Consider the following 25812-nt stretch of genomic DNA (forward strand, 5'->3'; position numbering starts at 1 on the left):
TGCAAATGTTTGCATCACCACGTGCAGAGCTGGGTCATTAAGTGTTGCATAGCAGTGTGTATTAACCCATCGTTTAACATCTTCTGCAATCTAACAACATGATTTGCAGTAAGCAAAGATTAAATCATTTCACACTGAAAACAAAACTGAAGTTCAACATAAGAGAAAAGATACCTGAGCAAGAGGCATAGTTACATGAAGGAATATACAGTAAGTGCTGCAATTAGGCTACATGTCGAAATATTTCCGTCTTGTTTAAGGAAAATTAATATCAATATCAGAAAATTGATCATTTACAATAAAAATCTATTATTAAACCGACATTGTTGTATTACTATTCCTATTTCACATGCATGTGAATGAAGCTCAAACACAATTTAAAGAGTTTCTAAACAGTTCATTAAATGAATGCATAGTTCAGAGACAGATTTAAAAATCCTCCATTATCCTCCAAAAAAGGGGGTAAAACACAAACGGGGGTAACATTTCTATTATAAAACATATGTTCAAAAACCATAGAGAGTTGATTTTGTCTCACCAAATCCACCCTGAATGAGGCTTTATTATTGTAAGGCACATATTATTACCTGACAATTAATAACTAAAGGGAGAACTGTATTTAACGTACACGATGCATGTGGAAAAGCTCCAGCTTTCTCTAGCACATAAGCAAGTTAAGGTTGTTTAAATAGTTATGAAAGTTATGGCAGATGAACCTTCTCCCCTAACACTTTAGTCAGCTGCCAACAACTGTAAATTAACTATACAGAAATAGGTGAGTTGACCTCAGCTCCTATTAGGCTAAGAAGTTTCGACAATTTCCTAACAATAGGTATTTATTTTTAATTGTTTGTTCAATAATTGTTAGTTTCTTTTTGGCATTCTCACATATAGTACATACAGAACCATAAAAGTGCCTCATAAGTCAGAATCCCTGGGTTTTTGTATTGCTAAGGTGACATTACAAAAGGGATTTCTGCATGCAGTCTAGTGTTTAATGCAAGACATTTCTTCGTCTGCCAGAGTCCAGCAGGACATGCAAGCTGGTGCTTAATCAGTTTTTTTTTTTTAAAGATCCAGGTTGTGGTTTTAAAATCAGTAGATTCAAAAAGGCCCATCGTCTGCTTTCGGTGTGACCTGCTTGGAGGCGGCGACTGAGTCTTGATTTTTCATTCTGGGCCTCGGGGAAGAAATCGGTGGCAGCGAGAGTCTTCTTTTTAGCGACAGCAGCCTGAGGATCTCGCTCACCTGAGACTCGAGGACCGACAGGCGGCCACTCAGTTTCTGAATATCTCCCTTCAGCTCCAGCTTGGCCTCGTGCAGGACGGCCTGAAGGAGCGCTTGTTCAGACACCGGCTGAACAAAAGTGTGTTTGAGGGAGTCGACCCCGAGACTGTGCTCGAATGGGTTCCTCTCAAACGGGCTCTTTTCCATCGGGCTCCTTTCGAAGGAGCTTCTTGAATCTCCGGCTCGATCGATGCGTAGATCGCTCTTTGTGATACCACTGTCACAGGAGTCAGTTTTGTGCAGGGCACTTATCTCTTCACCTGCCTCTCCAGCACCGTTGCCCCCCTCTGTGTTCCCCATCTCTCCACTTTCCTCCGAGTCCTGGTTCTTGTTGGCGGCTGCTAACTGCTCTGCGGACTGGGATCCTTTCGGCCACTCCTCTGCTTTCTGTGGCTTCTTTTCTGGCTCGACAGCAGGAGGCGGTGGTGCAGCTGAGGCAGCATTTTTAAACTTTGCCCAGCCTCGAGCACCTTTGCTACTGGTAACTCCACCTACAGCTCCCTCTCCACCTGCACCACTGCTCCGTGCAGGGCTGTTCACCTTCTCACAGAGCTGACTCTCTGCATCGAGCCTTGCTATCGACTCCCCAGCCTCTTGTGTGCCGCTTTGCTCTGACGTGTCAGTGTGGACGAATGTTTGTGGAGGTGCAGCCATGCTCCCTGCATTCCCTCCTCCTGTGCAGGGGGCATTATTCTGCACCGTGGAGCTGTACTCCTGCTGCTGAGAAGAAATAGACTGACACTGTGTGTACAAGTTTGAGTCGGAGACTTGGTGGTGCTGCGGCTCCACCTGCACACAGTTGTGATCAAAGTAAGTCTCTCCCGGAGTCTGAGCGTCTCTCTGCATTCTGAACTTCTGGAACAGCTTGCGGACCGGGTGGTCTTCAGGGATGGAGAGGGTCACCTCGTTCCTCTGGCGCTCCTGCTCCCTCTTTACATCAGCAATCTTTCTGAAGATTACCTGCAAGAGGGAGAATCTGTGCATGAGAACAATGATGTGGACTATACTACCGCAACTATAGAGCTCTGCTTGGATGAAACAGTGTACATATATAATGCAGCTTTAGCGCAATGATTACCACCTAGACCTGATGAAATATTAAAGAATTGAAAGCAGCAATGCATGAAGGACTCAGTTATTGGAGCGATATCTAAACTCTGAGAGTTTCTGAATCCCCTCAGAAGACAAAGAAAGGAAGTTGATGCAACTTCTTAGCGTCTCACTTGGACTTTGAAACATTTTTAATCTATGTTGAAGAAACTGTGATAGTAACTATAAATACAATAACCTCTGCTGGTCTTAAAATAATAATTTTCACATGTGAAACACCAACTCCCCTGAATACAAAGTGTGACTACAGTCCTATTGACAGTTACAGCGGGTAAAATAAGTATTGAACACGTCACCATTTTTCTCAGTAAATCTATTTCTAAAGGGGCTATTGACATGAAATGTTCACCAGATGTCGGTAACAACCCATGCAATCCACACATGCAAAGAAACCAAAACAAATAAGTTCAGAAATTAAGTTATGTGTAATAAAATGGAATGACACGGGGGAAAAGTATTGAATACATGAAGAAAGGGAGGTGCAAAAAGACATGGAAAGCCAAGAAACCCGCAGAAATCTATCAGTAATTAGAAAGCAACGCTGCTGCTTGTCATTGCAAATTAATATCAGCTGGAACTCTTTAGATGCCATAATACACACCATGATTGGAGGTCAAAGGGCACTGCACACCACCCCAAAAACACCATACCAACAGTGAAGTCTGGAGGTGGGAACATCCTGGTGTGGGGCTGTTGTTCAGTATACGGCACTGGCAAACTTCATCTAATTGAAGGAAGGATGAATGGAAAAATGTACCGAGACATTCTAGATATAAATCTGCTGCCATCTACCAGGATGATGAAGATAAAATGAGGGTGGACATTTCAAAGAAAATAAAGCTGCTAGAATGGCCCAGCCAATTGACTAACTTGAATCCAATAGAAAATCTATGGAAAGAAGTAAACATCAGAGTTCATAGAAGAGGCCTAGGGAACGGTCACGATTTGAAGTCTGTTTGTGTGGAAGAATGAGCCAAAATTACACCTGAGCAAAGCATGAGACTAGTTTCTCCATACAGGACGCGTCTTGAAGCTGTCCTTACCAACAAAGGCTTTTGTACGAAGTATTAAATAAATTTCAGTAAGCGTGTTCAATACTTTTCCCCCGTGTCATTCCATTTTATTACACATAACTTAATTTCTGGACTGATTTGTTTTGATTTCTTTGCATGTGTGGATTGCATGGGTTGTTACCGACATCTGGTGAACATTTCATGTCAATAGCCCCTTTAGAAATAGATTTACTGAGAAAAATGGTGACGTGTTCAATACTTATTTTACCCGCTGTATATCAATGGTTCAATCCTCCATGTTTATTTAAAAACATTTAAAAAATATTATATCATATTAACTCATCTTATGGTTTATCTGAAACTACCTAACTTATCTATCCTAACCCTTAAAGTAAATCAGCTGCACAAAATGCAAAACACACTAAAACCAAAAGGAAAAGGTTCAAAATGTTACTGTATAACCCATAATTCATATTCCATGTGCAGTTTGGATGCACATTCATGCATGATAATTGAATACATAAAGTAAATATTAAACATAAGCAGGAACGAGCTGTTTCTAAAGCTGCTCAAATGAATAATAGATGGCTTTGTTTTCATTGAATACATTTGAAGTACACGCCATAAATCTTTCAACGAATTTGCCTTGAAATTGTTTAGATTTAGAGCTGCTTCACCGACTGTTCAGTGTTATTATTATATAAGACCTTTTCAAATGGAGCTGCAACTAACTAGAAAAGTCAGAGAGGAAATTTAAAGTACAGAGTTACTCAAAACATAATAAAATCGTTATAATCCTGCATGTTTCTGTGAACACGCTGCTCTGGAATGACTGTGTTTGCCTTAACTAGACCATTCCTGAACTCACATACAGAGATTATATATGAGTCTGTTTAATTCCTTCATAAAAGTGCATATTCTAACTGATCTACATCTACAGTATCACAGAAGTATTTCTAATTCATATAAGCCTGAACAAAGAGCACAACTAACCACGTGTACCAAATTGACTTAAAGGGAATATTCATTAAGAATTGATGTGATATCCCATAGGAGAATATTACAGCGATATATGAGCAACTTAATACAAGACTGGAAAGTAACACATCTCAACGCCTTAATGGGATAATATGGGTATCTGGAGAAGCTGCATCAAATATTAATTAGAACCGTAGTTTGAATTCGCAAATTAGTTTCTCTCAGCTTTTTGGTGTTTGCTCTTCTTGCAGATTGCATCTGCAGTTATTTGAAGGTGTCCTGACATATCCGGTGTGTTTGGACGCTTCACTCAGTTCTGTGTGTTTGAGCAAAGTTTGTAATGACGACCCACTTTTTAATTTGTTAACCATGTTTAGAGCTGTAATATAAAACATTTCCATCATGTCTACAAACGACTAAGTTATATAGTTTGCTGAGTTGTTTACTTACATTTAACCAAATGTTTGCAACTATTTCCAACCTAGAATTTTTTTAAATCAAGGTAACGGTCCGTTTCATTCGGTTGCATCGGATATTCGGAGAGGAAGATATTTGGTAAAAACCTCCTGAACGGTAAACAATGAAGGAATTCTAACTGAAGCTCACTGCAATGAAGGCAACGGTGGTGAAGGCAACAACTCCAATGATCCCACGCTACTTTGCGACGCCACCAAACTCCGTCTTTTGTTATTGTTTTGATAGAGAGACCCCTAGTGGCAGAAAATGACACATTGTGCGTTTAGCTGCAGGACACCTTGGTGGGGTTTAAGCTGCTGATCATGTAACGGGATGGTTGTTTCCTGTCACACCTTTACTGTCCACTCTCTAACAAAGGCGTATATTCCCCAAACAAATATATACAAAAATATTTCTTTGGTTTAATTGTTTTAACCTCAAAGCAACCAATTAGATGTTTATTAAAAGCAAGCATGAAAGAAAGAACGACAGCGAGGACGTCATTTTTACCCGTTTTCGTAGATTGCAGGTGAGGATGAGGTTGCGGGAGAACGTGTTGGCGAACGCTGTGTAAAACTCCAGCACCCTCATCAGAGCCTCCCTCCTGATGACGTGCAGATCGCAGTAAGTCAAAGCTCTGACGTTCGCACAAGCCCGGGCCTGCGTGGTCTCTTTCCAGAACACGTCTCCGAACACATCGCCTTTACCTGGATGGAGCCAGACATGATCACTGCGTTTTATAACGGGAAGAAAGAGATGAATTCTTTGGCATAAACATTAAGAGAGCTTTAAGAAAGAAAATAACTTAAAGAACAACGGGAGCAGAAGTGGCTGCATTCAGATAGCCTGTATGTCTAATGGGCTGAAGGATCACAAATGCATCTTTGCCCTGAGACAACCTTTGCTCTAGTTTTATCTACACCAACAGGCACAGATAAAATTTTCATTATAATGCGTTAGGTTACCTAGTATTGTGATGACCTCATCATCCTGGATGACTTCTAGTGAACCGGAGACTACGAAGCAGAGGGTGTCGACGCTCTCTCCGATATGGAAGATGAGGTCTCCAGGTGCACAGTGCGTGGTCTGAAACTCCACAGCTAGAGAGCGCAGGCAGCCGTCGCTCGCCAGACGAAACGCCGGGTGGTCGTTGAACACCTGTCCTGTTGAGGTGGACGCATATGTCCGCACGCATGTCTTTGGGACAAATTGAGAGAACCTGAGAGAGACGGAGAGATATCAGAGAAGTTAATATGTCTGTAAGGGAACATGCATTAAATATGTATCATATATATTTATCATTAGTGGTCAACATTTTCCAAAGCAGTAATGTCCAGCCTTTTAGGGAGGCGTTTCAATACTAAGATTAAATAACTGAAGCAGGAAATGGCTTAGTAATACTCTTCAGATCCGGGATATTAGAGCAAACGGGTAAAGCTATCACAACAGTTTGATTGCAGCTGACAACAACACTTTGTTTAAGAAGAAAAAGCTGCAAGAAGATGTTTTACGACTAGTGAAGTCATTTTCGTCACGAGCATTTCTGCAAAAGAAAAGAAGGTACAACTATGCCCAGATCCAATTCTGGGCACTCAAAACTCTAGTGGAGGATTAAAAACATAAATATGGGCTCATACATTATAAAATACACAGACACACATTTGGCTTCCTATTAGTTTCCTAACTATCAATCTGGCATCCCTTAAGGTGCACAGGATCCAGCGTCAAGTGTCAACGAGTGCACTCACTTTACTTTAATTACTGCTGTGACCTTTGAGGCTCCTTACTGTCCACCTGCACATACAACTTTGGACTCAAAGCAAAGTGTGAACTCTACAAACCTCTATCCAATCAGCACATTGTAATAGTTCTAAAATAATACACTATTTCCTCCTGATTACATTTGAATTACAGTACATATTTGGTACATTATGAGTATACGGTGCGGTAAGAGCTTTTTATTACTAAGACGGGACATTTCATGAACTCCTACTACTCACAGTGGTAATAATACTAATACCTTATCTGTGTCAATGCCTTAGACATGGCCCAGGTGGAGACGATGAAGTCCATGACCCGCTCACTCAGACCTTTGGGAACCTGATAAAGTTTCAGGAATTCGCGTACGTTGTTGAGCATCTCGTGGTAGCGGTTTGTGTTGGTGTACATCTGCTGGAAGATGGTGGTTACGTTTCCAAAGATGGTTGCATATAGCAGCGCTAAAACAGAAGATGGAGAGCATAGTCAGGTACCCTGGGGGAAAAAGCAGCCTTACAAACACACTGACATGCGGGGACTCATTAATTCAGCAGCATACGATGGGAGGATATGTTTTATTCTAGGAAATCATTCTGGACCTTTGGGAGTTTGGTTCACATAAAGGTCTGATATATTATCAGGTCAAAATAATTGTTTTTTAATAGAATTTGTATTCCAAACATACCAGCTCAAATCTGGTGTTAATTATTGTTTTAATAAATGGATTATTACATATTTAAGTATTCTTAAAGGATTATATGCATGTTTTAAGGAGAAAATCACCTTAGAATTAATTACAAATATAAAAACCATCTCAGATTTTTCACATAAATCAAAAGATTAAGGCCCTTTATAATGTATAAATTAAGGGAAGTTTTCATCTTTTTGTGTCAATTTTAAGGATTTTTTTAAACCTTAAAATATGTAGGGCAACATTAAAACCCTCATGCCGATATAATCTGTTAAAATAACTTAATTTATTACAATCCATTAATTCATAAATGAACCATTCCATTAAAATACAATAAAAAATACCATAATAAAGGCTACAACATTATCTATTATCTATTCATTTTCCCCTTAAGAGTTTTCGTGTTTTTGGGAACAAGTATGTATATAATCTATCAAATACATATATACTATATATATTACAAGCCAATATCTATAAATGTTCCCTCAAACTCCCATTACAAATACCGTAATTACATCATTATTAAAGGGGAAATCAAATAACTTTTAACCCCGTAAAGCCTGACATGAATTATCATAAAATGTTGACTTAAAAAAAATTATAAAGATATTTTGCCATTTTAATTTGCATAGAAGATATTTTGTTTGTATCATTGAGCGGAGGATTGAGCGTTTATAATGTAATTCATAATGCACATTTCCTCTGTAAGAGTTCTGTGCTGCAGTGACCTCAAAGAGTCAGTCAGTATCTCTTATCGTGAGCTTTTACCCACTCAAGAAGAAAGCGTCGTCTCCAGTCACCACAGCAGGATCACAGAGGTTAGGATACATATCTAACGTGATGGCTCATTGTCCTTTTACTACACTCGAGCCTGTAGGCAAACTCTCCCTTTCTTCGTTTCCTCTCACATAATTACTGTATCTGTAGCAGGAGATTTATCGGCCGTAATTGAACGAGACACTTAAGTGTGACTGAGTGATCTTCGGGATCGGGACACCAACAGAATAATGGGTGTTTAGTTTTGGAAGTACAGACCTTGAAGCGTGGCTGTCACTTTGTGTTTCCCTCACTGTGTTTATTGCATCACTTTACATGCGGTTTTAGAGGAGTGGGTCAAAGGTTAGTGGCCAAGGCGAGTCGTGACGGAGGAACTGTAAGCAAAGGCTGACAGTGGAGGCAGTGACACTGAAGGTGAAGCTATTACTGTAACTGCAGTGGGTGATGACAATAATACAGACACGTGCATAAAAATAGATTTCTATTTTTATGAAGAGGTTCAAAGTTATTTAAATGAGGTTGGTTTGACGTATTGATGTCTTAAATAGAATAACATAATCAAGTCATTTATTGAGGTGAATAGACTCATTTTTGTGATTTGTGGTAGATGAGATTAGAGGAATTTAATGTTCACCATCCCCTAAATTACAGGTAGTTTTACCGTGAATGTATTTATATGTCACAGAAAGACAGTGTGGACTGTTGCCAGGAGTGTTATACAACATGCTAAGGTCTATAGCACTGCATCACTTCTGAGTCCCTGTTACACAATACTCTACAGAAGAAGCTTGATTTAATGTACAGTTGCATCCTATTGAAAACTGCATATACATATACAAGATACACAGAATGTAAAACATGTATTGTATTGTGGTTGTTGTAGATTTAAAAGATAGAAGATGTAGATAATGGCTTTTTCTTCAGTGTACGAGCAAAACAACATTTATTCCTTGAGTTTAAACAAACCATGTACAGTAGAAAATGTGGCAACATAATTTCAGTGTGAGTGAATTAACACAGAGACAAAGCTTTCCTGATAGAGGGTGGTGATAGCCAACCTTCAGACAAACCCCCATAGAGCAGGCTGTGATGGGCGCTGAACATGTCACTTTTTATTATCGACAAAGCCGAGTCCTAAACTCTCCCTAGAGAGCAACACCGAGGCTGCAGCTAAATGTGAATTACACGACCAGAGTCAAGAAGAGACTGTAAAATACTTAATATTGTGGAGTGTAAAGAAGTATGCAAAATTATCAGTTATTAAAATTAGATTTCAAATGCCAGTACGAAATGTGATCTGTGAGTGCATGGGTCTATATGTGATTTACATGTTTTGTGTCTAAATGAGCATACAACGATATTAATCTATGCTACACCACATATTTATCTTTAAGAACCAGCTATGTGTTGATCATACTGAGCTTGAATTGTACTTTGCATCTGTCTGTTTCTGCACATCTACACCATATGTTGCTTTACTGGCAGCTGGGCTGTGGAGCGAATTATCTTGACTAGCATGCAAGTAAATGCCTCCAGATGGTTTCCGCTCCTGCAAGATTGTACTGGCATATTATGAATGGATGAATGCATGAATGGAAACAGCATCAAAGGATATATGTATTGTCTGCGGTCGTGTGATGAGGAGTTTGAAAAGTGGCTAATGCTGTACAGCTGCTGACATATCACTTCCCACCTGCAGCTGAGGGCATAAATTAATAGCTTATGTCACTAAAACAAGTGGCAGATAACGTCTTTATTGGCAGCTTTACACTAATCGCTTTGTGGTAGCTCGCTAGCTGTGCTAGCTATAGCTAAATATTAGCCCTTTATGACTCAGACAAAGTTTCAATGACAAATCCATAAAGTTGTTCAATTCTACTTTATCTTTATATTAAATTATCTTTTATAAAGTTGGCAAATTGCAGTAGCTACAGTGTCGAATGTATTTCATTGCTTTGAGCATTAACATGGCGGCTAAAATACCAGTGAGTTTCCAAGCTTGTGTGTGTGTGTGTGTGTGTGTGTGTAAGTCACTGAGGTAAAAAGCACAATATACAAACAATATTTAATTTTTTCAGCATACATTGCCTTCACATTGAATGCTACAGAAACAACAGAGGAGCTGCTGTTCTTTTGTCCTCCGCTCAGATTGATTTAGACTGTCAAGGTTGTACTGTGTGTCCACTGAAGAAGAAAAACAGCGGTCACTTTGATTTAAGCAGTTCTGAAAAGCTTTGCTTGTATTTCACTTGGCTAACACTCCACTGGCAATTGATAAATGTAAGGGTTTGTGCTTTTTGTCTGAGGCTTGGAAGAACACAGCAATGATTGGAGGCCTTGTGTTAATTTGAAGTGTGTGTTCTTGTGATAGAAAGAGTTTGCGTGTATCTGTATTAGACGGGCGTGTGACTCCATTTACTGCTCCATTAACCGCCGCTTATACAAGAACAGTAATGATACAATGTCATTTTTTGTTGTGTAATATTAAACTTTAGGGCAGCAGCTAACGATGATTTTCATCATCGATTAATCTGACGATTATGTTTAGATTAATCGATTGGTCAATAAAATGTGAAAAATGTCCATCCCAGTTTCTCAAAGTCCAGAGTGATGTCTTTAAACGTCTTGTTTTGTCAGTCCCAAACCCAAAGGTATTCAGTTTAATAATATAGAATAGTGAAAAGCAGGAAACCTCCAAAATTGATAGACTGAAAACAGCCATTTCTGCCATTTCTGCATGAAGAATTGCTTTAACAATTATTTATCAAAATAGTTGGCGATTAATTAGTCGACAAATCGTCACAGCTATAGACTTGCTGTTTTCTCACGTGACTTAGAAAAATTACAATTTTGCAAAGAAATACTTTGAAGACATGTTGAAAGAAATGTTTTGATTGATAATAAACACAATGTTGGAAAGTGTCTTTACTTACAGCCCACCATCATCATCGCCACAGAGAAAATCTTCTCTCCATCTGTAGCCGGAGCGATGTTTCCAAATCCGATGGTGGTGAGACTCGTCATGGTGAAGTAGAGAGAAGAAATGTACAGCGTGTCCTTGTTGGGACCCCCCTCCCACTGTCCTGTACCGCTGGCGTTGTAGCGGTAAGGAGTCCCGATGCTCAGGGCCAACTGGTAGAGCCAGCTGTCCGTCTTAATGGTGTTAGTGGTCTCATCGATGACCTCGTAGTCCCCGATGCTGTACCAGATGCAGGCCAGCCAGTGGGCCACCAGACCAAAGACACACACCAGCAGAACCAGGACGGCTGCTCCGTACTCCAGGTAGTGGTCCAACTTCCGGGCCACCCGGCCCAACCGGAGCAGGCGGATCACCTTCAGGGAGCTGAACAGACTGCTGAGACCCTACAGTGAGAGATGGGAGAAGGATGTGAGTCAAATTATTCAGCAAATATGTTTTAGGGCACAAAAATGCTGCTGCTGGACTGGTTACTGGCATTTTATCGATCAAATGTTTAATTAATTCTTCCAAACAATCAACAGAATCATTGATAATGAAAATAGCCACAGCTATTTCCCCACTCTTACAGTTAAATTAAAACACTAGTCCCTATATCTCTGTTCCACTATCCGCTAGCTTCGTCTGTCTGCTGGACAGGTGTGGCTCCTTTACCATTACAGGCAGACAATATACACAACTATAGCTTATAGCAACTTTAACAGAAATAACATGGATTTCCTTACTGGAAGAAAAGAGTCTTCTGTTCGTGTGGTATTCCTGTGGAACATTGATGACTCGTGGAGATGACTTGCTTGAGAAGCAGAACTGATGACATCCTTCATAGAAACAGTAAATCAGAAATGCTTTGATATTTATATGCAGTGATAAGAACGCACAAGCCATTTTAGCAGTAAATTATAAACAAATAATTCACCTCATCTACATGTTCAAAGCCGTTGATGATGTCGTAGGGCAGACAGGACAGCAGGTCGATGACGAACCATGTCTTCAGGTAATTCATTCGTATTAGCTTCGCGTCTGAAACGACTTCCCCGGCAGGACCCACAAAGGTGGTGTGGAAGTTGAGCACAATATCAATCAGGAAGACGATGTCCACGACGCTGTCCAGCACCAGCGAAGCCAAATTGTTTTGCTTTGTCTTAAAGGAGACGTTATAGGGCACCATGATGGCGGTGTAGAAGGTGAGGATGAGGATGACCCAGTCCCAGGTCGTCTTGAAGGTGCAGTAGTGGAGGATAATGTGTGGAGGCGTCTTAGGGGCCTCCTGCTTGTACTGAGGGAGGATGTCTGATCCCAGCTGGAGAGCCTATTATTGAGAGGGAACATTTAACATTTTGACTAGAATTATCTTTAAAGGTTTAATGTGTAAGATATGCCAGAATTTAAACTTAAATCATTAAAACAATTAACTAACATGATCAACAGAATGTGAAGACGTAACCGTGTTGACATTATGTCAAAGACGTTTATGTGTTGTGTTGCAGAGATATCTACTGAAACTAGCATGCTAACTGACTAGCTCCGCTCCGTCCCGTGTGTAATACCACTTGTTCCTCTAGAGGTGATAGTGAGTCACTGTAGCGCCAGCCTGCCCTCGGTACAGAAGGAGAAGAAGTAGCGCTGCCTGACTCGCTTGTCAACATTACAGCCATGTTCCATGTCTGTTTTATAGTTTGTTTATTGGATTAAGAAGTCGTCCTCACTTCTGCCGGTGACTGCCGGTGCTGGAGCTTGTTCTGTCTGAGCTCAAGACTCTTCGGCCGCTGACTGGGGCTCCGTCTGACGGAGGCAGCTGCCGAGTGCCGGCTCGACCGACCTTTCTCCACTACCGATGAGACGAATATGCGGGTCGTTTTCTAGTTTCTGCCACTTTGGATTTAGTCCAATAAACAAACTAACGTAACGTTACACTAACATTAGTTCCCCAGTAAACATATGGATCAGCTCCACGTGAAGATTATAAGATTATAAGCAGTGTTTATTGGCTTTCTGAGTTTCAGCAGTTTGTTTGAGTTTTGGTATTCTTGCCCACTGACTGACTGACAACACACAATATAAAGAATGAATTAGAATACAATAAATATGCCAAACTACTATAACTAAAATATAAACATTAGAGATTGTATGGACCCAGTTTAGAGGTGAAATACTGCCCCCTATTTCTTTGGAGCAGATGGCTCGGAATTACACATTGAACCTTTAAAGCACATTAAGAACAGTAGTCTCATCAAAAGTCCCTCCAGCGGTGCAACTTAATCTTTAAAAATGAGTGGATTTATCCTTTATATTGGGAAATATACTATTTTATTATTTGGAACAAGTATTTATTTTACAGACTCTAGATCTTCTATCTTTAAGGCACTTTCTTGATTTAACTTTAAGTATTTTTTAAATACATACTCGCCATTGTAAACCAAACTCTTCTTTTAGACCTGGACTCACCTCACCCAGTCTGGAGGGCTTGTGGCAGACCTCGGTCGTGCTCAGCGGTGCTAACTGCTGCACCACGCTGCGATTGTTGGTCAAAGCCCGCGTCAGTCTGGCAAACTTCGTCCATCCTGCGAAAAAAAAGACAAACAATTTTATGCAGGCACGTAGCCCAAATCCAAATTTTCATCCAAAATGTTCCCACATTTCAATTTTAACAAACTGAACAACATTATATTACTATTGTCGATAATGACAGTATGATTGCACTGTATACTATTTATTGAGTATATGATTTAATGGTGTCTAAATCTTCCCTGTAAAACCAATCAAATATTGTCAGCTGACAAATTTTGTGTGAAATGGGACATTCTTTTGTTTCCTCTGTGTTTAATCAACATTTACCATCCCCATGTGTCCTGAGTGTCCCTCGCTTCTGCTTGATGTATGTAAAAGTCTTAGTGGCACACTTAATCCCCTGGGACATGGCACCCACAGAGACAAGTGTTCACTGACCCGCACACACAACACCTGGACAGTTGTATGTTACATACCAGGAAACAAACGTCTGTTAAGTCACAGCCACTCATGTGTGCTCGAGACTTTCGGCTGCGCTGCACCCTCCATGGTGTTGTTGGATAAATTTAGCTTTTCTAACACTGGCTGGACCTTTAATGAGACAATCACTTGACAATGATTTGATCTGAATTTGATGTTCTCACCCTTTTGTGTGTGGAATAAGAAACCAAAATGCTCCTCCAACAGTTTATCATGATAATACTGAAATACTGAGTGTAGCCAGGTTGAAACCATTTGGTCTAGATATATGAATATGTCTCACCTTTGGTTGTCTCATCTTCAATCGGCTGTTTGAAAAGTGTAATGTCTCTGAAGGTACAGAGGAAAAGCACCACCTTGTTGTTCTCATTTCTGATAGGAGCTACCTGCATGTAGAGCCATATCGGTGTTCCTATGGGAAACAATTAAAATGAGAGTTGGAAATGTTACCTAAACAAATGTTATTGTAAAAATTACCAATTCACTTTTATTCATGCATTTGAGGGTTTGAGACAAACACATAGGACTCAATAGAGATACTCACTATTCTTTGTATAGAGCAGCACCTCATAGAACTGGGACTCATAGTTGTCAAAGGTCTGTCTGATGTTGTCTATAGTCTTCTTATCAGTCAGGTCACCATACATGAAACTGCAAATGAAGGGAGAAAGAATTACAAGGAGCACAAGGGAGCGTGTTGTTAGCTGGTCATGGGGAAAGAAAGGCTGAAGTGGATTGAATGCTTTTTCTTCTGCTTCTACAAATAACATATTCTTGCAATGCCAATGGCAGGGTCATTGTCTTTTGGTCCCCTGTACAATTTATCCATTTCCAAAATGATTTGACCTTTCCGAGATATATTTCTTGTGTATATAAAGATCAGAGATTTTATGAAAATAAGCCTTTGGGGATAAATCTGGCTCATTTACAGTGGTTGTTGTTTTTTCTTCTATTGATCAAGGAGCACAGTACCTGTCAAATAAACGACTATAATAAATCACTGTTGACCAAATAAAAGTACATTTGAAAGAACCGTAGCTGAGATTTTTATATGGAAAAAAGAAAAAGCATCTACACACTCCGATCCGTGCAATATTCACTTATGGGTGCAAGCTCTTGGTCAGGCCATTATACAAGAACAACTATCTTACTTGCACAAGCTACTCCTGTGCATGACTTCAGCTCTGTGGTATCCAGACAACTTGCAGAATCCATCGTTGCTGTAGACGACCGGCCACTCCACGATCTGTGCATTTCCCAACAGGAAACTGGTTTCTGCACCAAAATACAGAAAAAATACAGCAGTATGAAACAAACTCATCCCTACGAACAACACACCTGCAGACTTATGTGCACCTGTTGATTAAGCTTGTGGGGGTTCAGTTATAGCCTGGGCATCCAATCATCGCAACTGTAGTTATGCAACTGCAACCTCATTGAAACTCGACTGATTTGCTGTATTGCTTTAAACAGTCTTCTAAAGATCCTGCTGATCATTGTCATGAATTAAAGAAAACCTCAGCAAAGCAAATCTGTACCTGAATTATTGCAATTATTCAAATCACTATGAAGCAAACTATCCCAATACTAACATTATTTTAATCACCATATACAGTATAATGGAAACAAGATCATTAATATTAAAGCAGCAGTAATCAGACGAGTCACTGGGCAGAAATAATTGTTGATAAAATGTCTATGTTCCACCCTTAATGTTAATTAAATATTGATGAGGAGCTGCAAAGTTCTCCAGCTTCACAGCAGTTTGGACAGAGCTGCTGTGTCGAGAGAAAAGACGGAGAACATTTTCTCCAATTTACATTCGGCATTGAAGCTGTCAAACTTAAAGCTTCTGCGTGTTTCTCTTGAACTTAATGTTTGTGTGTCGAATTGGTTTATGTTGTACTCAATGCATCCACTCTGCAGTCGTTTGCAGTGTTTCAGGGTCTGAGAAATTCAATAATGACTGAATTTCAGGTTATTGTCCCGGACTAAATGTGTCTAAACTTTACTACAGAGGTGAGACATTTAATCCATGTTGCATTTTCTTTATTTATACTACAGTTTGTCTGACATTGTGCACTTCATCTGTAATGAAAACCATGGTCACCATACACACAAATCACATTAAAGAAAATCAAAAAGGGGTTTGTATGAACGTGATCTCATATTTACTGTCTCACTGTTTATGCTCATATGAGTGTCAACATTTAAAAATAAATCAATAAGACAAATTCAGTCAATTGTTAATAAAAAGGCAACATGCAGCATATTATGAGCACTTTTGGGCTTCAGGTTAATTAAATAAATAAGGTCTGACCATTATTTATAGTATCATGCATATACATACAAGTGCCCACCACACACGGACTTGAAAGACACCAAAAGAAATCAGCCACACAAAAAGATTCCCTTCCTAAAACACAGCTCACATTTCTTATAATTATTTATCCAGAAGAACTCATTAGAAATAAAAGAACATTTTTATTAGAAAGAGTAGCCCTTAAATCATCATATAATGAGAAATAAAACATGAAATGGACTTCGACAGGCCAGTAAACCTGACTATCTTTAGCTAAAGAGAATATTATACCGGATAGGCGTTTAAGGGGTGACAGAATACTGTTATACTGTCTTTGGTTTATTATTCCAGGTTATTTGGATTTGAGATGCATTGCATAATTCATCTGTAGGCTACGCATATATTTCATTGTTTATAAATTACAAGAAAGAGTTAGTTGTTCCTGCTTTTCGTTAAATAACATAGAAAATACATGAAATGTTTACTTTATTAGCATCCCGTGCAACCCTTTGTGGTACTTTGATTGACATGCCAGATCAACATCAATAAATTCTTGTTTTTCTTTTCGGAGTAAAACTCACCGCTGGAGCGCCGGACAATATTTTCCAGAAAAGTGTTCTGCGGGGCCACCAGTCCTCTCTTGCCCCCATGCATTATGAGGGTTCCGGACAGAGACTCGGAGCTGCTCGGTGCCGGTGCTGATGTTAAATACCCCCTCAGCTGTCTGCCCGACCGAAGCGTGAACCACACGAGTCAAGTTAACCAGAGTTATACCACGTACTTCCGGACTGAGGTTTTAAAAATAAAAGCCTCATTGCCGAATGTGGCATTTTTTTCAGTGTAATTTAAAACAAATCGAAGACTATTTAATGCCAATTCAAAATCTGAGGTATATGGTACTTATTATCACCAAAATGTCATTTTCACATCACATTTACAGCCACGTTGGTCATCACTTAATGGGTGACAGGACACGCTTGGTCACAAATACATGCAGTAGATAAGTTAGATGGATCTTTACCCACTAAATAAAGATCAGCCTTCAGATATATCTTTACATTTTACATAAGAGTAACATCAGCCTCATCAGCCTAAAAATGATCAAAAAGACATTACGTTTGATGCCTTTATTTTGAAAGGGACGGTCACTAATTTCCGGTGTTATTCTGTTATTGTTGTCTCTGGCTTTTCAGACCTGTATACATATTATGACATAGACTGTATATAAAGTACCATACCATAGAACAATATAATATATTGTTACTATATACTAAGAACAAATAGCCTACCACAAATTTGAGGTGTTGGTACTTGACTATTTACATTACTACTTTATCCTTAATTACTTCACTACATTTCAGAGGTAAATATTGTACTATTTTATTCCACTACATTTGTTATACCTATAGTTATTCTTATTTACTTTGTGGACGAAGATGTTACATACAAATCCTATCATCAGTTTATAATATATAATGCATTGTTATAGAATAAACTACCCCACAGTAGTTAAATTCGCTCCACCTTGACCAGTAACAACATTAAATACTGTTTATACAATTTTAATTCTGCTATATTATATTATTTTAATTCTGCTATTGTATCTGCTATTTTATCTGCTATTTTATACTATTATAATTCGGCTATTTTTATAATGGTACTTCAGACTCATTTACATCAACACTGTGATTATTGTACTGTAAATGCTCTTATTCTATTCTTGTACTAATTGTTGTTTTTGCTGTGAAGCACTTTGGGCTGCAATTCTTGTATGAAAGGTGCTATACAAATAAAGCTTATTATTATTAATATTATTATTATTATTATTATTATTACATGTTCATAAAAAGCCAATGAAATAATACGCTTTGATACATTTTGAATGCAGGACTTTTACTTGGGTGTTTTACATTGAAGTATTTGTATTTTCTTTAAGGATAATGGGTTACATGAACAATGGTGGAATGTAACTAAGTACCATACTCAACTATTGTACCTAAATACGTACACATATTTTTATTTTGTTACTTTATACTTCCATAGGCAAATATTGCAATGTGTACTCCACTACATTTGTCCGACAGCTTTAGTTACTTTTCAGATAACACATTTTCATCCCATTCCTGTCCAGTGAAAACCATGTATATCTAAATGTGATGATTTTGATTGTTTGTGATAAAGTGAAGGATGAAGTGATCCTTTATGTGTTGAGACAAGTCTCAAAATAAACGATTTAAAAACTCTCTTGGATGAGCTGGAAAATGTTTTGTCACAAAGCTGTAAAGAAGGCTGTTTAATGAGCCCAGGAAAAGTTGACTTTTTGGAGATACGTTGCTCTCGTGGGACGCCGATGCTTCAAACATATGATAAGCTTACAGAATATGATGCATTGCTGTAGATTAAACTACCCAACAAGAGTATAGAGGAGTTAAAATGATCACTGCATCTTAAACATATACAGCAGTAAAATGCAACATACACATTAATATAGCAGTAACATTTATCCAAAAGCATCATATATAATATTAAAACACTGACATGGAACATAATACTGCACAATGAATACTTTTACTGTTGATACTATAAGTACATTCTGCTAATAATACATTCATACTTGTAGTGGAGTATTCTCACAGTGTAGTACCAGTGCTTTTACTTAAGTGAAGTATCTGAATACTTCTTACACCACTTGTAGGTACAAGTACTTTTGAGGCGATATTTTTAAATATGTGTAATTTATCATAACTCCAGTAGGGGTGGTAACTCTACATTCTGGTTATTGACCGACTAACATTAAGCCAAACAAAGAAGAAACGAACTAAAGCAGAAGAAGAAGAGGGAGAAGAAGAAGAAGAAGAAGAGGAGTGAAACAGGAATAAGCGCCTGACGCAGTTATTTGGAGGCTGTATGAATTAGGATATACCGTGAAGTAATGGTTAACTGTAACGGACTTTGGATTCTGCCTCCTACACCGGTGTACAAGGTCTGTGTTATGAATGCAGATACCAGGTAGTAGTCGAGTTCAGCTGCTCCGTTAGCTTAACCACTGTTTATTTCGTTAAGAGGAATGCAACGGCCCCCGAGCTCCACTTCCCTTTGAGCTCACTCGTTGAGCATGAACTCCATTTTTACGACGAAGCAGTGTTAAAAACCGTTTAAACTAACCGTTATTTGTAGTCATGGCGACCGACTTTGTAAAGAACTTTGTACAGATGTGCAATTATCTCCAGGACCCCCGCCATGTAGCGAGGTTTCAAAATGTTTGCGGCGTTAAAGGGACATTTCCGGTTATACCGACCGAGCCGAACTGCGGAGAGTCGGAGCCGGACCGTGTCGGACTGAGGAAGAGGGGGCAACAGGGAGGACCAAGCTCGGTTGTGAATGGAGCCGCCGGGGATGCGAGCGCACCGCAGGTTAACGGTATGCAGGGTGACGTTACCGTCAGGCCTGATGGTCCATCAGCTAATGTCGACCCAGACACCGCAAGAGCAAAACCCCTCCGGAAAAACTCCCTGACCGGAGATGTGGGTCAAGAGTTCCTGATCCACAACAAGTTTCTGTTCTACCTGTTCACGTTTGGGACGGAGCTGGGCAACGAGATGTTCTTCATAGTCTTCTTCCCTTTCCTCTTCTGGAACATCGACGCCCTGGTCAGCCGGAGACTCATTGTCGTCTGGGCCTGGAACCTGTTCGTGGGACAGTCCACTAAGGACATGATCCGCTGGTCTCGGCCGGCCTCCCCTCCCGTGGTGAAGGTGGAGGTTTTCTACAACTCCGAGTACAGCATGCCGTCCACGCACGCTATGACGGGAACAGCCATCCCCTTCTGTCTCTTCATGCTGACCTACGGACGGTGGCAGGTGAGCACTTTAAGATGTGCAGGAGTCGACCTACCAGATGGTTTAGCTGCCTCAGGGGCCTCAAATGCTCCAGGTTAACGGTTTGAATCAGAAGAATAATAATAATAAAAAACTGTTTATTGCCAAGTAGGTTTTTGGTGTTTGATACATACAATAAACATGTAAAGAGGAAATAAAGATACAGACTGCAGAAGTCAAGAACAGAAATAGAAAATAAAAAGATTGTGTAAAAACACTAACAAATATGTACAATATGACAGATTAGTGCAGGATGTGCAAAGATATTGTTAGTGGGAAATGGTAGGCAGTTTGTTATTTGATAAAGGAAATGATTTGTTTAGAGCTGAAATGATTTAGTGATTTAGTGATAAAAACCACCAAGACAGATTGTTTTCTGCTTTTCTTGGTCTACTGTGATCCAGATCCTTGTTCATCTCGTATCTAATCAAATTCGACCTCCATAAAGAATAATCACACTCGTAAAATACATGGCCTTTTCTGTGTGAGAGAGCACTTCTGCTCCTTTTCCCTAAAGGTTAATGTTTTGTGAACATATTTTATGATGTTAGCACCTTTTCGGAAACCTTGAACTGAATTGATAAGGGGGCATTATTACCCATTATGTCCTGTCTTGTATGGCCTTGTGTCAAAATACAGTTGTAATACCTTTTTTAGTTTTTTTTCAGTTATGCTAACATGGCGCATCTCTTTTGTTTAATTACACAAACTAACCAACACACTGCAGCACACCAGGGGAATATTCCAGTTGATCTAATGGGCACTTAAACGCAACAGGATATATACATTATGCACAAAGATTGGGAGGAAGGGGAGGATTAGACAGGGCCCTAAACTCATTTGTAGGCCCACAGCCCCCTGCAGTGTTAATCCAGTTTAGAGGCAATACCTAGAGTGGATCTGGAAACGTGTTATTACAGACAACTAGGCCGCACTCTTATACATGAACAGATATATCTCGTTTTGATGACCCGCAGGGAAGGTGACCAGGCGCACCAAAGTCCCAGAGCCACAGTTTAAAAATGTTTTGTCTTTCCACATCCAAAAATCTAAATTAAAAAAAAAAAAAAAAAAACACCAGAGTTCAAGAAACACACGAGGTACCTGACTTAATAAAATATATAAAACTCCTCATGACATTGTTCTCCACGGGCCCCCCCCCCCCAGTGCCAAAGAGGGTCAGTGGGTCAGTCTGGCTAAAAGGAATGGAAAAACCACAGACTGCCTTTAAATCACTGTTAATCCTTGCTGCCCAGTCTCATATGAGGACAACAGACATTCCTCTATTCAAGCAGAATGTTAAAGCGTGACAGGGTGTGTCAGACGAGTACAGTTGAGGAAGTGAAAATGTGACTTTTAGATAAAGAAAGACTCACTGTTCTACATTTCAAAAGAGGGAGAAGCGATTAGTGAATGTGATTTAGGGAAAGTGAAAGTATCAAATAAAGTTTCAGTAAACATTAGAGCTGCAACGATTAGTCCGCTAATTGTTAAGTCAAATGACAGAAATATAATCGACAACTATTTTAAGTAATAGTAATGCAAAAATGCTGTTTGCAGCCTCTTTTTAAATAAGGAGATTTCCTGCTTTCACTGTTCTATATCGTTAAACTGAGTATTGTTGGGACTGACATCATTTTTTTATTTATTTGTGATGAAAAATAAATAATTTATTTAGTAAATAATCAGCAGATTAATCGATAATGAAAATAATCGTTAGTTGCAACCCTAGTAAACATTTGGATCTTTATTATACATGGACAGCAATGCAAATGAACAAACAACGTAAAACAGTCCGAGGTGACAGAACACAAATGTTCCTGTGAGTGTCTTTTCTGATTACGATCGGAGGACTGGGGGTTGGGCAGGAGTTTAGAGAGAAAAGAGTGTAGTGTTAAATCAGCCAGATCAGAGAGCTCAAAGTAATGACATTTAAGACAACATGATAAATGTTAATCCCACAAGTAAACTTATGGCAAGCCAAAATGAAACTTGGCTGACATCAGGTTTGGGTGCTCTCTGCACTCTCTGCTCTAAGATCATTTGTGAGGCAAGAACCTCCACTCCAATCTTTTGAGTTGTCGTCATTAATAACTTAAGTTTCTTCAAAAGTTGAACACTAAACTTAAATGGATTCACTAAGGGAACTTCAACTCTAAGTGCAAGTCTCTATGCTGTTTGAAAATTGAAGCTTTGTTGACACACCATACATTCCTGTCCTCTGCTTGTTGGGTCCCATGTGCGTCCTTTATTTCAACATTCTTTCGTAATCTCTTAGTTAACTCAGTTGCCCCTGCATATTGCCAAGAGGGTCACCACCAGGAAGAGAACTTGAATGCTCTTTTTGTTGTTGTACACCTGCACAGGGGCTTTGATCAGAGTACTGCCTGTACTCCTTTCTTTTCTTTTTTCTTTTTGTGTCATCAAGTTCACTGATGTGGAAGGTTGAGGAACTTTCAGAGAAAGACGTTACAAAAGGTTACAAAAGATAAGATAAATGGCTGCCGGGGCAGGATAAAGATTCAAAGTGTTATCTTAATAGTGTTAAATGACCTCTGCTTATTAGCTGTGCTAGCACTCTCTTTGGTCCAGACTCCAATATCTCAACAACTATTGGACGGATTGCCGTGATAGAGATTTAGTACATCTAAATTTGTAATCTTAATACTTTTGGTTTATGACCACATACCTTTTAAAACTAATGACACTCTCATCAGATGCATTAGTGCTAATAATAATGCCAACATGCTACATTTAAGATGGTGAACATGGTCAATATTACATCTACTAAACATGCATGTTAGCATGGTCACTGTGAGCATGTTGGCATGCTGATGTAAACTTGGCTCAAAGCACTGCTCTGCTCGAGTACAACCTCACAGAGCCGCTAGCATGGCTGTACATTCTTGTTATCACCGTGACCTTTTGCATGAATTCTTTCAAAGATATCGGCTAGATGTTTTATAAACAGACTATGTGTTATCTTAAAGCTAGTATTTCTGGATGTATGTGTTTTTTGTCGGCTCATCTTCAACCACCTTTCCAATATCAATGTTAATCTCTTGACGCCATGTCTTATCTCTCGTAGTACCCCTTCCTCTTTGGCTTTAGTGTGGCTCTCAGCTGGAGTGTCCTGGTCTGTGTAAGCAGAGTCTACATGGGGATGCATTCTATTCTGGTAAGTATATTAAATGCATGATATGAAATAAATAATCCCTCACTGAAATATGAATTAAAATGAGAACATAGATTGATGCTGGACACTTAGCCTCCACTGACACCTATATTTCCAGCTCAGAATAGTAACTCAATGATGTGTACACAGACATTTTATAGACCAAACAATGAATAGATTAATTTAGAAAATAATCTGCAAATCGATAATAAAAGCTCGGACTTTGTGTGAATTACCTGCAGTATGTTGGCACTATATTTTATTTACAATGATTACTGTTCCTGTGTTGCAGGAGGTAATCACTGGCTTCCTATACAGCCTTCTTATTCTAGCCTTTTTCCAGCCAATTTTGGACAAGATCGACGGCTTCTACATGACGGACCACTTTGCTCCACTTGTGATTATTGTGTCTCATGTGAGCCTGGGACTTGTGGCTTTCTCTCTGGATTCCTGGAGCACCTCTCGGGGCGATACAGCTCAGGCTCTTGGCACCGGGGTAGGAGCTGCTATCGGTACCCATGTGAACTATCAGCTGGGGCTGCTGCTGGATCCACCACTGTCCTCACTCCCTCTAACTTTACCACCAATCGGCACCAGCTTGGTGGTTCTCTCCCTTCTGCGCTTCGTCATCGGAGTCGCAGTCATCCTCGTCACGAGAATGGTTATGAAAGCAGCGACTATTCCGTTCTTATGTCGACTGTTCGGGCTGCCTTCAGATGATGTAAGACAGGCGAGGCAGCACATGAAAGTAGAACTGCCGTACCGTTACATTGTGTACAGTGTTGTAGGTTTTAGTTGTGTCTGTGTGGTGCCTCTCATCTTTAGGATCTTAAACCTTGCCTGAGTGTTGTGTGCAAACTGTCATTAGCTGCTGACATGGTGAACAGCACTTGGAAACATGCTGCTTGTTTGTTTTAGTGTTTGGTGGTATTCTATATTTTTTTTATATTGTCAATATTCATCTGTGCCATAGAGCGCCACAGTGTTGCTCTAGGTGACATGTTCCCTTATAATGATGAGCATGGGCACTGTAGTTTATACTGAATGTGTCCCCCTCACACTGCTATTTTAATCAATCTGCAACTGAAAAGCCACACAACAAATACCGTATTTACTCCTGTTTGACTGTTAATCGACAAGCCATTTTTAGGTAATAATTTAGCCTCCTAAAAAAGAAAAAAGGAGGAACAATCAAGGTTATAAACCTTCAGAAGGAACCAATGGGCTTGGGGCCCAGAGCCACAGACTGTAGTAAATATTTAAAGAACTAAAGTATTGTTGGTTTTGGCCTTTTTCTTGGCATTTGTTGACAATAACAACAATATAGAACATCACCAGCCTCATCCTTTGAAATCCACCTGTGGTTGACACATTTTAAGGAATCTATTGTACATTTCCATTAGTGATCGAACTATATGACAACATGTTATTGGAGAATTCCATGTTCTAAGAATAAACCAAACCATGAATCAGTAATGTGTGAAGTCACTTCACTTCTCATTTGTTGCCGTGCTTAATCAGCCTGGAAGCACAAAAATACTGTAAGTATTTAAGCTCACAGGTGTCGGGGTAGTTACACGGTCTCTGTATCGTTATGCTTTTTCTACACTATCATAATCAGCGTTATCGCTTCAACTCCTTTTTTGTACATTTTTGTGCTTGTTTTAAAAACATTTGTTTTAAAAACAAGTGCTATGGATAGTCATTTGAAAGCATTAAATTAAAATAACATATTTTTGATAAAGTATTTTGCCATCTTAACTAACTTGGTCTGTATTGTTGCCCTAACAACATTTTATTATTCATACTTGATTTCTAAGAATTATATTCAGGCGACATTTCAGCTGGCCTTCCTTAAACTGCGGTGTATACAAACACTGACTCTAGCACTTGTCTGAATGTTTTAATTGTTTATTTGTCGTGGCAATGTTTCAATAATGGTTCGCTTTAAAATTCATGTCTGAATATTAATGCCTGAGCATTTATTCTTACAGTATATAACAAGTACTATATGTATGTCTATTATAAACATCCACTCTCACATCTTTTTTCTAGGACTTGTATCCTTTGGTGAAAATAATGAAGGAGAATAAAATATTCCAAAAAAAAGGAAAGAAAAACATTTTGAATATATCTTTCTTTCAGAATTGCTCTAATTGAATAATTGAGGGCTGAATCAATCAGTGTGTCTGGGATTTTAGACCAGTGTGTCTTTTGAGTACTGTGAATAAAGTTACATATAATCCAGTCAGTTTGCTGATAGGAGATTTTCTGTAGGCTGGAAAACATCAGAGCTGTTAGCAAGAAATCAATAATTAGAAATGAATGCAACAGGAATTTAGTTTAAAATCAAGTCAAGTACGGGTAATGTCATGTCAATAAATAAAGATTTGTTCCAGGAAGGTAATTCAGCACAAAGAAA

At 39.2% G+C, this 25812-nt stretch overlaps 2 protein-coding genes across 2 annotated transcripts; one reads left to right on the forward strand and one right to left on the reverse strand.

Moving 5' to 3' along the window:
• Positions 1–1077: 1077 nt before the first annotated feature.
• LOC115028813 (potassium voltage-gated channel subfamily H member 5-like) lies at positions 1078–16991 on the reverse strand. The gene is given in 14 exon segments (XM_029462660.1): positions 1078–2247; positions 5355–5551; positions 5810–6005; positions 6007–6063; positions 6865–6884; positions 6887–7063; positions 11004–11433; positions 11773–11865; positions 11964–12356; positions 13493–13608; positions 14319–14447; positions 14580–14686; positions 15187–15310; positions 16919–16991. Coding segments are annotated over 14 exon segments (3255 nt in total). The 3' UTR covers positions 1078–1104.
• A 2140-nt stretch (positions 16992–19131) lies between these two features.
• Positions 19132–25512, forward strand: LOC115003595 (sphingosine-1-phosphate phosphatase 1-like). The gene is made up of 3 exons (XM_029425449.1): positions 19132–20197; positions 23304–23393; positions 23683–25512. The coding sequence occupies exons 1-3, from the start codon at positions 19517–19519 to the stop codon at positions 24232–24234; spliced, it is 1323 nt and encodes a 440-aa protein (XP_029281309.1). The 5' UTR covers positions 19132–19516; the 3' UTR covers positions 24235–25512.
• The last annotated feature ends 300 nt before the right edge of the window (positions 25513–25812 follow it).

The sequence above is a fragment of the Cottoperca gobio genome, chromosome 24 (assembly GCF_900634415.1).
Source record: "Cottoperca gobio chromosome 24, fCotGob3.1, whole genome shotgun sequence".
In the NCBI taxonomy this organism is placed as follows: Eukaryota; Metazoa; Chordata; class Actinopteri; order Perciformes; family Bovichtidae; genus Cottoperca; species Cottoperca gobio.